This window comes from Calidris pugnax, unplaced genomic scaffold (genome assembly GCF_001431845.1).
Source record: "Calidris pugnax isolate Ruff unplaced genomic scaffold, ASM143184v1 scaffold111, whole genome shotgun sequence".
NCBI classification, from domain to species: Eukaryota; Metazoa; Chordata; class Aves; order Charadriiformes; family Scolopacidae; genus Calidris; species Calidris pugnax.
This window is the reverse complement of record NW_015090872.1, coordinates 1,207,837-1,220,614: the sequence shown is the minus strand read 5'-3', so window position 1 is coordinate 1,220,614 and position 12,778 is coordinate 1,207,837. Positions and strand designations below refer to the sequence as shown.

The following is a 12,778-nucleotide window of genomic DNA, read 5'->3' as shown; positions in this document are numbered from 1 at the left end:
AGGTTATACAATGAGACATAATTGGATTACATTTCATTATTTACTATTTCATTAAACATACTGTATTATATTCCATTACACAGTGAGCTATGGAGAACCCTCACGACTACATTATCATCTATCTTAGATGGCTGTGGCTAAAAGATGGCTAATTATACTTACCGGGGTAATAAAAAAAGCGGATTTGTGTTCCTTGCTTGTCCGTAGTTCCTGTATAAATCCAGAGTAGCTCTGTGGGTTACAGCAGCACCTCATGAGGGATACACATGCAGCGTAGAAAATTCATAGCCTTCATGTTTGGCACCTGAATTAAACATCTATTCTGTGATTGTTTTTTCTTGGATGTAAACAGAGGAAATGCTTTAATGCAAGAAGAAACAAAATAGAAACAATTCCACAGAAATTTAGGAAGTGACACAGTTTCCTACCCATGAGTAGTATCTCACTGACGGGTGTTTTTTGGTAGAGAAATCATACTTTTGTGGCAAAGAAACAAATGTGTAATTGGAATTGTATATAACTTTGTTATATATAATATACCAACTGCAGTTATTAGAAAACTAATCGTTTGGCTTTTTTGATATCTGTAAGAAATAAAAATAAGAGTTGGGTTGGTTTTGTTGGAGTTTTCTTTGTCTTGTCAAACCTGCTGACACTTTTTAGGAACAGTAATTACCAGAAAATAAAAACTTAGATGCATTTAAAATAAAAGGGAAAAAAAAACCCCAAAAGGATAAAAAAAGAATTGACAAAATCCCCTTTACATTAACAAAGGAATTACATGCATGAAATACTTACCTTAATAAATACTAGTTCTTATTTTGCAAAATTTGCAAAACTGCTTTTTGCCTCCTACTCAGCCAATTGGTATTTGCTAATTGGAAGCGGAGCACAGGGCCACTAGGTGTCACCGTGCACTGAGTGTGTGGAACAAAACCACTTGGACAAAAACTTCTACCTCCCTTCGCTACCATTCAGCAGTACCTTATACCCAACTTTTTTAGCTGGCTACGGGTCTGATTTGCAACACTTGCCTAGAAATCCTGCCCTTTGTTGACTTCTGTGACTGTCCTGTCTGGTTCTCCAGCCGTCGCATTGACCACCCTTCCTTCTGCATGTTCTTGAGAAGTTCTTCCTCATCCATGCTTTTGTAGACACTTAGCTCTCGGCTCGTGCTCAACGAGCGGCCAACAAGGACAACTAAATTCTTAACTATGCTTTCACTCTGATGATAGACTTAGGCTGTGTATGTTCAATTTCACCTCTTTGTCTTCTGATGTATGACCATGGAATTTACAAAATATAATCTGTATTTTGAAACATTCAGTGCTACTGTGTCCCAAACGTAAAGTGTTGATGATAGATATGTATTTTTTTTGTTGGCTAATGACAGCATCAGTAAAATAAACAGTTCTTCTCGTTGTCTCAGTTTAATCTTTCCTGATTTGTATTTTTTTAAAAAAATCAAAATATTGTTACTATTCAGCTTAATAATTTAAAATTAATGCTACATACATAAAGGAAAATTAAATGAAGGAAGCCTAATGCTTAAATAATGTTTTTCTTTTTCCAACAAGGAAGTCTCAGTTGTATGAAATACAAGTCCAGTTAATCCATCAGACATGATTTCATAGACCACCTGTTTTCTAAAGAGAACCCTCCAGGGACTTCATTCCTGATGGAGCTACCTTAAGACCGTTGGGTGCTACATGACCTAGAGGGCATCGGATTTTCTCCTTTTCTTTTTTTAGGTTTTTTTAGGTTGGGGAAATACATTTTGAATCTTTAGAGAAATGAAGCAGTGTTTAGACCTGAACGTTGGCTTCAGAAGAGACGCTGGGGTTTGTGCACATCACCACCATGTGTGCTCCTTGGAGGACATTGCTATTGATTTTGATCTTTGTTTTCCCCAAATATAGTCAGTTTTGATTACTGCAGTATTTTTTTCTTTTTTTTATACTGCTAGAATATGGTCACATACTTGCATTCTGAAGATGTTTATATTTTTTATAGACTGCTAACTCTTTCCCCAGGAAAAAATAAAAGAAAAGAAAACATCACGCTTTTCTTTTCCAAGGGGGAAGTTGAACAAATCGCAATGATGAAACCAAAAGGCCAGACTGAACACGATGAAGGCATGCTTGAATACTTAGAAGATTTGATAGGATCTGCACGACTGAAGGAGCCTATCCAAACTCTGTGTCGCAGAGTAGAGATCCTGAATGAACAGAGAGGAGAAAAGGTGAGTCTTAGAAAGTTGTGTTTGAATTACAAATAAAAAATACAAACTTGCAATATTTCATTGTTGGATTTTTTAGAAAAACGGTTAAGGTAAAGACTTGGTTAAAATTTGGCACTCCTCTACAAGAGTAGAAGTACAGAGATATTTTGAGTTATCTTTATTGCATCTGCTGTTTCTCTCGATTATAAAAGAAATGGGCAGTCGACATCAAGTACCCTCCTTTAAACACTTAGAATGTTGTCCTTCTGTTCCCAAAGGTGGAGTTGGAACACAGGGTTTTACCTGCTGAACACTCTTGATCGTATCTGTGTGCATTAAATGCTTCACTGACTGAATAGAGGAACACATTCTCTGAATGCATCCAGATAGGGCTTTTTATCCCCCCTTTCCCTAGGAGCAGGGAAACGTTTCATATGCTAAGAACAGGGGAGAGGGAGGCAGAGCATCGGCGAGGTGATGCACACGCAGCCGTATGAGGAGGCTTAAACATACAGAAAATTAGTTGTGACTTGAGCTATGTAGATCTATTGCAGGACTTGCTTCCATAACACGTTTATGCATCGAGTTCTAAAACTACTAAATAATATCAAAGTTCTTTTTACTTGACGTGGTGTGTCCTTGGTAAATCCAATGTTGCAGACTTTTTTTAAAGGCTGGGAAGGAAAAAGATATGGAGCTGCAGGAATTACCTAAAAAGGGGCCAGTCAAAAGGTTGAAATAGGGAAAATAGTATATACAATCTGTCTATAGGTAACTCCTCTTTATTTCTCACCTATATTTTCCTTGATTGGCCTGAGCTGTTCCTGGCATCTGTAGCATCACTTTTTAGTTTTAAATTACTGTTTGAATTGCCCTGAAAGGAAATGGTGATCTGTTATTTCAGAAAGCCTGTAGTGCTAAGCTGCCTTGCAGAGTTAGTTGTTGAACACCGTCTCTCCAGAGGCCGTGTGCGCTGCAAAGAATCTGGAGTTTTTCTCCTCATGGTTTGTTCTTCTGTAGTACCAGGAGTAAAGTCAGCTCTGACTCTCTATTTTGTCTAGTTAAATAGAGTTAAAATGGTGGAAAAGGAAAAGGATGCCTTGGAAGCAGACAAGAACAAAGCCATTGAATTTCTTCGTTTGGAAAACAAAATGTTTAAAGAAAAGAATAATATCTGTCAATACTATATGTAAGTACTTCTCTAAAGTTTTGACTTGGCTTTAAATGTGGTAGCGGGGGTGTTAAACTCTGCTTCTCTATATCTAATTAGAAATATTTTGCATTTCATAATAGTTGTATCAGTCCTTCAAAATTTATTGAATAGGATGTGGCTAGTCATTTTTGTTTCAACTAATGGAGTGGAAAAATTTAAAATAGAGATTATTTTCACAAAACCTTTAAAAAAATCCCAAAACAACAAAAAAACCAAACCACCACCAATGAAAAAAACAACCCCCAAACCTTCTTGCTAGTGTTTTTTAAAACAACAAAAAAACCAAACCACCACCAATGAAAAAACAACCCCAAACCTGCTTGCTAGCTTTTTAGAAAGTAAAGCAATGTGTCAAATTAATCACTTACAGCTTTATACTTAAATTGAGAAAATAGGTCACTTAGACTGAAGTGTCTAAATTGTTAGATGTCCTTGCTCTTTTGGGTTTAATTGACAAGTTTACTCAATGAATATTAGGATTTAATATTTTACATAATCACTTTGTTACACGTAAGACTGGAAATACATACCTTTATGGAAAAAGTGGAGTTTGCAGTTTTGTTGGGCTTATTTTTTTTCCCTAGCTATGACATAAAGAAACGCATAAATGACATGGAAATGCAGAAAGAAAAAATTAATGAAGAAACAAAAGAAGTTAATGAGAAGAGTAGTAAACTTGCAGATGAAATTAAAGACAAGAATAAAGCTTTGAAAGAACTTGAAAAGTAAGTATTTTAGGTGTAGATTAATAAGCTAAGATTACTGTTTTATATGTTCTGCATATGTGCTGGTAGAGTTAGCAGGATTTTCAGAAAAAGCTGTGGTAGTTGCATTGTGGGGGGGAAACACCTAAGAAAGCAGCAGCATACAATAGTTTCATGGGAAGATGCTCAAAGGGAGCCCAGCTGGGAAGAACAGTAGTTATTCCACCAAAAATTAAATTATCTGATGAACAGAGTCACTTATGGTATATCTAAACATTCCCTGGCACGGATTAAATGATCTTTTGCACAAAAATAAATTTTAATATATTCTCATTGGTTTGCTTTGGTTCTCCAGCTTGCTTCTCTTGGAGAAATCTTGGTAATATTCATAATTACAATAAGATGATAGCTGGTTTTTTTATGGATTTTAAAGTTCATACTTTTATATATTTACTGCATAAAAAATAATTGGGATATTATTTCAGGTTTTTAGATACACAACCATAATGCTTAGGTACATGGATATTAGGTATTTTTCTTCCATTTCCTCATGAATCTCTTAAACGTAAATTGTGTTTCCTAAAATTTATTTTTCTGGATGCTAATCTCCAATCCAACTGCAATATTAACCTTCTCACCCTCAGAGATCATAGTAAATGACTTAGGAGAGATGTGAGTTACAAATTCTATCCAAAAAATATTCTTAAAATGTGTTTAATATTGCCCTGTTAATTGATCTTTTCCTGATGAAACATCACTTCTCCAGGGAAGATACAGTGAATATAGTAAGCATTGGATGTTGTTTTTCCCAAAAACTGAGTAGTATTAGTTTAATTTCTGTATGCTTACTTATTGAGTAAAGCTCTACTGACATTATTTTTATAGAATATGGAATAGATTATTCTTTCTTTTTGCCCTTCAGGAAACTCAATAAAATTACAAAGTTCATAGAGGAAAATAAAGAAAAATTTACTGAGTTGGACTTGCAGGATGTTAAAGTAAGGGAAAATCTAAAACATGCCAAAAGCAAGGCTAAAAAACTGGAGAAGCAACTTCAAAAGGACAAAGAAAAGGTAGTGTGGACAACAACTTGATTTGCTTCAATAAATGTATTTGGTTGCTCTAGACGAGAACATCTTTGTGCAGCTGTGATAAAATAGCAAAGGACACCAATTGTACTTTGTGCCACAAAGAAGATGGAAAAAGATGGTTTAATTTTTTTTTTTTTAAACATACGTCATTTAAATCAGCTAGGGATTTTGTTTGCAAATCACTTACTGAAGTAATGCATTATTCTCCCTTAAACAATTGCTCTTTGCACATCTTACTAAGGGGGAGAGTGCAGCCAGCAGTTACCAGGCTGTTTTCTGCCAAAAGGCAAAGTCAAAAGATTTCCTGTTGTTTCTCAGCTCTGTTGGGAGGTCTCATGGATCCAAAAGCATCTTTTTATTGTGTTTGTTGAGATTACAGGAATATTGCATGTTCTCACAGTTACTACCTTGTCAAAACTTTTTTTTTCCCTGTTTCCCTAGTTAATTTAGTTAATTTAATGGATATATTTTACTAAGTTGGTTATTGCCAGCTGTTATAGATCTTAAATCACTTGCTGGATCAAGACAGACCTTTGGAAAGTAGGTAGACTTGAATTCTTAGGTGCAAAGCTGTGTTCTGTTACTGCTATGGTTTGCTTCTCTCTGGATGGGCTCTAGAACCGAACAAGCCTTGCAAATAAAATCCTGGCCTCCTGCTAAAGCCACGGTGTGTCTTGACCTACAAAAACATGTGAGCTTCATTAGGGCTTATGCTTCCTTTGACTGCCACATAGCACTTGAAAAGCAGGGCTTCAAAATAAGGCAAAGCTGCTTTGTTTTGGTGGGAGAGAAAGTGAAAAGTCTTTTGCTTGTATAGGTAGAAGAATGGCAAAATGTACCTTCCAATAGCAAAAAAGCTATCAGCGAAGCAACATCGAAGAAAGAGCTTCTTGAAAAGACAAAAGAGAAAGAAGAAGAAAAACTCAAGCAGGTTATGGACAGCCTTAAGGAAGAAACACAAGGACTTCAGGAAGAAAAAGAGGTTTGAACTGTTTTGACTTGGGTACACTTATGTTTACAGTTATGAATGAGATGATCGTGAGAGTTGTAAAATACTATTTTATATGATAAATACCCTGTTTCATGTGTCAGTGCAATGGAACCTAACTGAAAACTTAATTTTGATTTTATAATAAAAACTAAATCATTCTCACTAAGTTGTTTGCTTTTTATAGCGATCATATGTCATCAAGTATATAATTTATATATGTATATTAAATAATTCTAAACTTCCTTTATTTGAAAACGCTAATTTTCTCCCATCAAAATGTTTAAGCCAATACGTTTCTTAAATAAGTAAACAGATTTTAAAGTGGTATATCCCAAGTATTTCTTACAGCTCTAACCTGTCTTTGAATTAATAGACAACTACTGTAACACTTGGGTATTGTTGATATTAGCTGTCCAATTGCTAAGCACCTAGAGCCTGGAATTTTATCCTGTAAATTTAGAAGGATTATTTTCTGTACATGAAAACATGGTTTCTCCATTTGATCTGCGATTGAGAAAATGATACAAAGCTTGTATGAAAATATTCTGTGATAATTCCCTGATGTTCTTTATGATTATGAAAAATGCCTTATTTCAGTTCCCTACAGAATAAGTTAATAAATGAAGAAATACATGTTCTTCTAGATCATATAAGTGTTTTCTGCTGATAGGAGAGCTGGTAAAAGATGCCCCATATTCTCTTATTCTTCCATAGAGCGTGGTTGATGTAATAAATCCCCCAGTTGTCTGTTTTTAATTGTAACACTGTCTGTTTTTGCAGACCAAAGAGAAAGAGCTTATGGAGCTCAGTAAAACAGTGAATGAAGCACGTTCAAAGATGGACGTAGCCCAGTCAGAGCTTGATATCTATCTGAGCCGTCACAATACCGCTGTGGCTCAGTTAAACCAGGCAAAGGAGGCTCTGGTGACTACTTCAGAAACCCTTAAGGAAAGGAAAGCTGCTATCAAAGATATAGGTGTAAAATTACCCCAAGCTGAACAGGAATTAAAGGAGGTAAGACTTAACTTTCGTATGTAATTTCTTTGAGTTACAACACAATGTTGTAACACGCAGACCAAAGTTCCACTCTGTTTTAGCAACAATTGTGGTGAAAATAAAAGAAAAACTGCCTCCAATAAAATAACACTTAAAAACTATATTCTAATGCTCAGTTAATTGGGAAGTGTTTGATTTCAAGCTTAGTTTAGGTTAAAAAAATATTAACATTAAGCATTGAAAATTAAATCCTCTATGTTCCTGCAAAAGAATCAGGTTAAGTATCATAATGAGACATGTTAAAATAAATAAATAGTTATGTTTCTCTGAATTTCATTTCATGCTCTTCTTTCATTCACCAAAGAAAAAGAAATCCCACTCCCTTGTGGGGTATTGCCTGATTCATTAATTTGTAAGCTGTCATATTTGTATCCAAGTGTACTAAATACTAGCTGAAGAGTATGCAAATACCAGCCTTTCTTCTGGTAAACGGTTGCTGTTCTGTTTTTCTGTGTCTGGTTTCATTGCCTACACAATCATGAATCTAAGACTCCCTGAATACAGTATTTTTTGTGAGACTAAGATAATGTCTCTCTTTTAACCATTAGAAAGAGAATGAGCTTGAGAAGCTGCAAAGAGAAGAATCAGGTGCTAAGAACCTTGTGCGAAATCTGCGTCAAAAAGTAGAAGAAGCCAAAAGTTCTTTAGCACAAAGTCGCAGTCGAGGAAAAGTGCTAGAGGCTCTGCTTCAGGAGAAGAAATCTGGAAACATCCCTGGACTATATGGAAGACTGGTAAGTTTCAGAAGGCTGTTATGCTTTTAGCCTTGAGCTTTATAGGAACAAAATGGTGTTTCTGTAATTGAGTAAAAGGCAGAATTCCTCATTTCTGATGCTATTCATTTGGGCAGCAGAGTTGCAAATCCTGTGGAGTTGCTATAAATTTAAAAAAGAAGATTGTTGAAGTTCCTCTACTCAGTACTCAGGAAAGCAGAAAGGCAATGACTATTAGAACTGCCACGAAACTTAAAAAACAATCTTACAACTTGTAACTTGATGTGGAACCAAACACTTTTCTTTTTTTTCTTCAAAACTTATAAAATTTGGTGATCTCTTTGCTGTTTGTTTCCTCTTGTTTTACTTGCATACATGTCAAATCAGAAAGAGCAGTATTATTTCAGAAGACCAAGGAAAGCGATGTCATAGCAAAATGTTGAGTGTTATCAGGTCTTTCCAAGTGGGGTTGAAGTTCTGAAAATCTTCAGCTGAAGTAGTTTGTCATCCCTTTCTTTCCTAGCACTGAACAATACCTGCATATCAGTAATATGTACAAGGGCTATTTTTGTATTCTCTTTTTTCCCCGACTACTCGTCCAAGGAGAAGTATCTCTGCTTCAGAAGACTTGGTTTATTTAGTGTAGATATATTTAAAAAGTGTGTGTATGGCTTTATTAAAAAAGGATGAAGTTCAGACAGCAGCAGAGCAGTGTCTGGTACAGCCGGCGTGTAGTTTGTCTCATGCTCTGTTATCACGTGCCACAGAGAGGAGCGTGAGGTTACTCTGTTCTTGGATGCTGCGCAGTTGGCTGTGCGTGGTGCTTTTATCTGCAGATGCACAAGAATTTTTCAGAGATGCTGAATACCCCTGTGCCCATTTCTCAGATCGGTGCAGGACGGCACGCAGGAGCGTGTGACTTGCTGGGTCCCACCCAGCTGACCAGGGGGAGAACCACGCACAGAACACATTCAATGATTTTATTAGGCCAGACTGCCTCACCAAATTAATGCTGACATATATAATTTGACATTTGCCTTCAGAAAATAAATTAATGCTACCACATTGCTCTACCAGAAGCACCACTTTTGAAGCTCTAAGTATATGAATTTCTACTTTGGAAACAAGTATATTAGGAATATGTAGAGCAGTGCGCAGGAGAAGATAGGTATGATATTATTTTACAAATTCTAATTAAGATTTAAGTTCTTTTACAGAAAACTATAGAATTTGTTTTCATCTTGTCTCACTTTGCATAAAGCTTTTGTAATTTATTTCTTAATACCAAGAAAACGTTGATGCCAAGCTAATTGACATACTTCTGCCTCCTCCCTCCCCCATTTCTAGGGCGACTTGGGAGCTATCGATGAGAAGTACGACGTTGCTATTTCATCCTGCTGTGGTGCCTTGGACAACATTGTTGTTGATACAATTGATACTGCCCAGGAGTGTGTCAATTTCCTAAAGGCCAGAGGAATTGGAGTTGCCACGTTTATAGCCCTGGACAAAGTAAGTACTGGCACTTTGGCTAAACAAATTGTTGATTTACCCTCAAGTGCACAGTATTAATACTGTATATGTGTAATGTATTGGTAGGCACATGTATACATATGTATTATATTAATATATAATGCTGTATATGTATTAGTACAGGTAAAGCTAAAATATGAAACATTTTAATAGGCTCTTGGTACCTTAGAATATTCTCCTAGTAAATGATAACGTTTACTTACAGAGAATTACAAGGCTTTTGAGATACTTATATTTGTACAACAAATGCTTGGCTTGTCTTTTATATTTAGATTCTTTTTAACAAATTAGCTAATTTAATAATCCAAGTAATCTAGTAACTGTAAACTATGAAAACTGTGAAAGAGAACAATGAGTTTTTAATTACACTGGAAGCAAGGAGAAATCCCCAAGGGAAGAAGCTTTGCTGTTAATTGCAGTACAATTGCCTTTGCTTTAAAGCCTTAGCGTACCTTGGAATAATGAGATGACCTCATAATTTATCCTAAGGAATCTCTCATTCATTTATTTACTTTTTTGATGTAGATGGCTGTATGGGAAAATAAAATGCAAAAAATCCCAACTCCTCAGAATACCCCTCGGTTGTTTGATCTGGTGAAAGTGGAGGATGAGAAGGTTCGCCTGGCTTTTTACTTCGCGTTACGTGACACTCTGGTCACTAGTAACTTGGAAGAAGCTACCAAAGTAGCATTCCAAAAAGATAAGAGATGGAGGGTGGTAACACTGCAAGGACAAATCATCGAACAGTCAGGTATTGAAGTGAAAACTTGCAATTACATTTTAAGCACTTTTGTAGACGATAATCTAAGCACAATAAGCTCACTAACTTCTTTTCATCTCTTTTACTTTAGGAACAATGACTGGTGGTGGGGGTAAAATAATGAAGGGCAGGATGGGTTCCTCGGTTGTAACGGATGTTTCGGAAGAAGAGGTTAGTACCTAATCAGAAAATGGGCTGAGATCTGGAATGGATCCTTAGTCCTTCTGCTCTTGAAGGTGAATTGCAAGACGTGGTCTCTTGACCAGTTACTACTTGCAAAAGCTTGTCTTCCGAGCACCAAGTTACTACAGAAACCAACAAGTATCAAATTTTAACTATCACAAAAATTGCTGGAGCTTCTGCTTGTGTGTTCTTTGGTTTCTGCCTTCACTACACTGACTTAAGCCTTTCAAGCTTGATCTAGTTTTATTTCCTTATACAATTCTCCATTTTGAGCTATTTTGACAGGGATTCTTCAACTTACTTTTTCTTATGCTTGCCTCTGTTTTTCACTATTACAATTGATCTTCTCAGCCGTCAGCCTCCATATTCTGTCCTGCTACAGCAAATTCTCGAGTTTTTACTCTGCTTTCCTGTTTTTCGAAAGATCATAGACTGCTGAGCACGTGAATGAGATCTGGCTTTGTTTTTGGAGTGGCAACATGAAGCAGATGATCATATCTCATTTTTGCGTAGGTCAATAAAATGGAATCTCAACTGCAGAAAGACTCTAAAAGAGCAGTACAGTGTGAACAGGAGAAATTACAACTTGAAGAAGCCATAAGAAAACTGCACCAAGATATACAGGAAATGAGAAGTACTTTAGAAAAGTATACAGCAAGTATCCAGGTGAGTAAATTTATTGTTGAGGCAATATCTGGCTTCTCCTTGAACGTGCAGGGTGGTAACTTCTCAGCCTCAGCTTAACACAGTCCTTGTTACTATCAAGGCTCTTTTTAAAGTACAGGATTCTAACACAGTTGTGTTTTCTGTAGAATTTATCTGAACAAGAAATTCATCTGAAAGCCCAAGTTAAGGAACTTGAAGCAAACGTAATTGCTGCTGCTCCGGACAAAAACAAACAGAAGGAATTGGAAAAAGTCCTTAATAGTTATAAGAAAGGTATGTTTTGTGGAGAGAAGCATATAGATAAAAATTGTACTCATGTTCTTTTACTAATACAGGAATGAAAGGTTATGGCTTTGTTCTTTCAGATTAACATATCTTGGTTTGGGACCTCTTTTCATTTAAAGTGGGGATAAAAGGTGCTTCTAGAGATTAGAGAGTGAAAACCCCTTTTTTGCAATTGCTCAGGTTCATATTTCAGTCAAGCTAAAGTTAATATTAATTTTAGGGGTTTTTTGTTTATTTGGTTGGATTTTTATGGCTGTATTACTCTTTTTTGCAATTGCTCAGGTTCATATTTCAGTCAAGCTAAAGTTAATATTAATTTTAGGGGTTTTTTTGTTTATTTGGTTGGACTTTTATGTCTGTATTACATACAGATTTGTAGGGAAACTTAGTTTAATTAGGGGTAAGAATTGCTCACATGAGGGTAATGATATTAAGGTCAAATAAAGGTTTTTGGGGTGCTCTACCTGAACTATCCCACTGAACTAAACCCAGTATCCTGCATTCTGGGCACACAGGGTACCCAGTTCTTTTTGCAAAAGATGTTTACTCTGAGAACTTGAATAACAGTTTCTCTGAAGAAATTGGTAACTTAGTAAACCTTGACTGCTGCTTTGTATTTCTTGTTCAGGGAATAAACTGAGCACAATAAAACATCATTCCCTTCCCCCGCACCCACACGGCACCGCGCTTTCATAGCATTTTGGGAAAGAGAACACATAATGCTCTGGATTCCCTCTGTGCCTCTTCGCCTTGACTGCTGCTTTGTATTTCTTGTTCAGAGAATAAACTGCATTTTGGGAAAGAGAACGCATAATGTTCTGGATTCCCTCTGTGCCTCTTCAGAACAGCAGAGCATCAAGAGAGCATGAATGCTTTACTTTCTCTGTCACACTAAGATTTGATGTTATAATTACCTTCTCTAACATTTCTACCACATAATGGAGAGGCACAAACCTATGCTCTCTGGAGAGGTGACTGCCCTCCACCTTTCAAGTCTCTGCTTTACTCTTTCTGTCCCCAAAAGGAAATTCTAATTCTGTAGCAAGCTTAGTGTGGGATTTTTTTTGTTTTGCCCTCTGAAAACTAAGGTGCTAGGTTGTTTAATTTTTGTAAGCTCTTCAACTTCTTAAGATGGTTTTGTTGAGTTTTAAGTATAAGCTAAACAAGGAAAGGAATCTACCTGGAAGGCAGAGTGGGCTGGTTTATTACCCAGCATCGGCAGTAACTACACAGTAACAGCAGGTACCGAGCAACAGTTGGTGGCCAGTTCTTAAAATTTAACCCCTTTGAGCATCTTCCCCTTAAATAAACACAAAGAATGAGCTTGGAACAGCTTCTTATATACTAAGTACTCTATATACATGA

The 12,778-nt window shown here is 36.3% G+C and overlaps 1 protein-coding gene across 1 annotated transcript in view; it reads left to right on the top strand.

Annotated features, from left to right (window-relative positions):
- Window positions 1-12,778, top strand: part of SMC4 (structural maintenance of chromosomes 4) — a 40,699-nt gene that overhangs the window by 18,072 nt on the left and 9,849 nt on the right. The window contains exons 6-17 of the mRNA XM_014945869.1: window positions 2,078-2,242; window positions 3,283-3,410; window positions 4,019-4,159; window positions 5,061-5,211; window positions 6,047-6,211; window positions 7,001-7,234; window positions 7,825-8,010; window positions 9,337-9,498; window positions 10,045-10,270; window positions 10,371-10,450; window positions 10,976-11,128; window positions 11,275-11,401. Of these exons, the coding sequence (XP_014801355.1) occupies window positions 2,078-2,242; window positions 3,283-3,410; window positions 4,019-4,159; window positions 5,061-5,211; window positions 6,047-6,211; window positions 7,001-7,234; window positions 7,825-8,010; window positions 9,337-9,498; window positions 10,045-10,270; window positions 10,371-10,450; window positions 10,976-11,128; window positions 11,275-11,401 (1,918 nt within the window). The remainder of the gene's footprint in view (window positions 1-2,077; window positions 2,243-3,282; window positions 3,411-4,018; window positions 4,160-5,060; window positions 5,212-6,046; window positions 6,212-7,000; window positions 7,235-7,824; window positions 8,011-9,336; window positions 9,499-10,044; window positions 10,271-10,370; window positions 10,451-10,975; window positions 11,129-11,274; window positions 11,402-12,778) is intronic.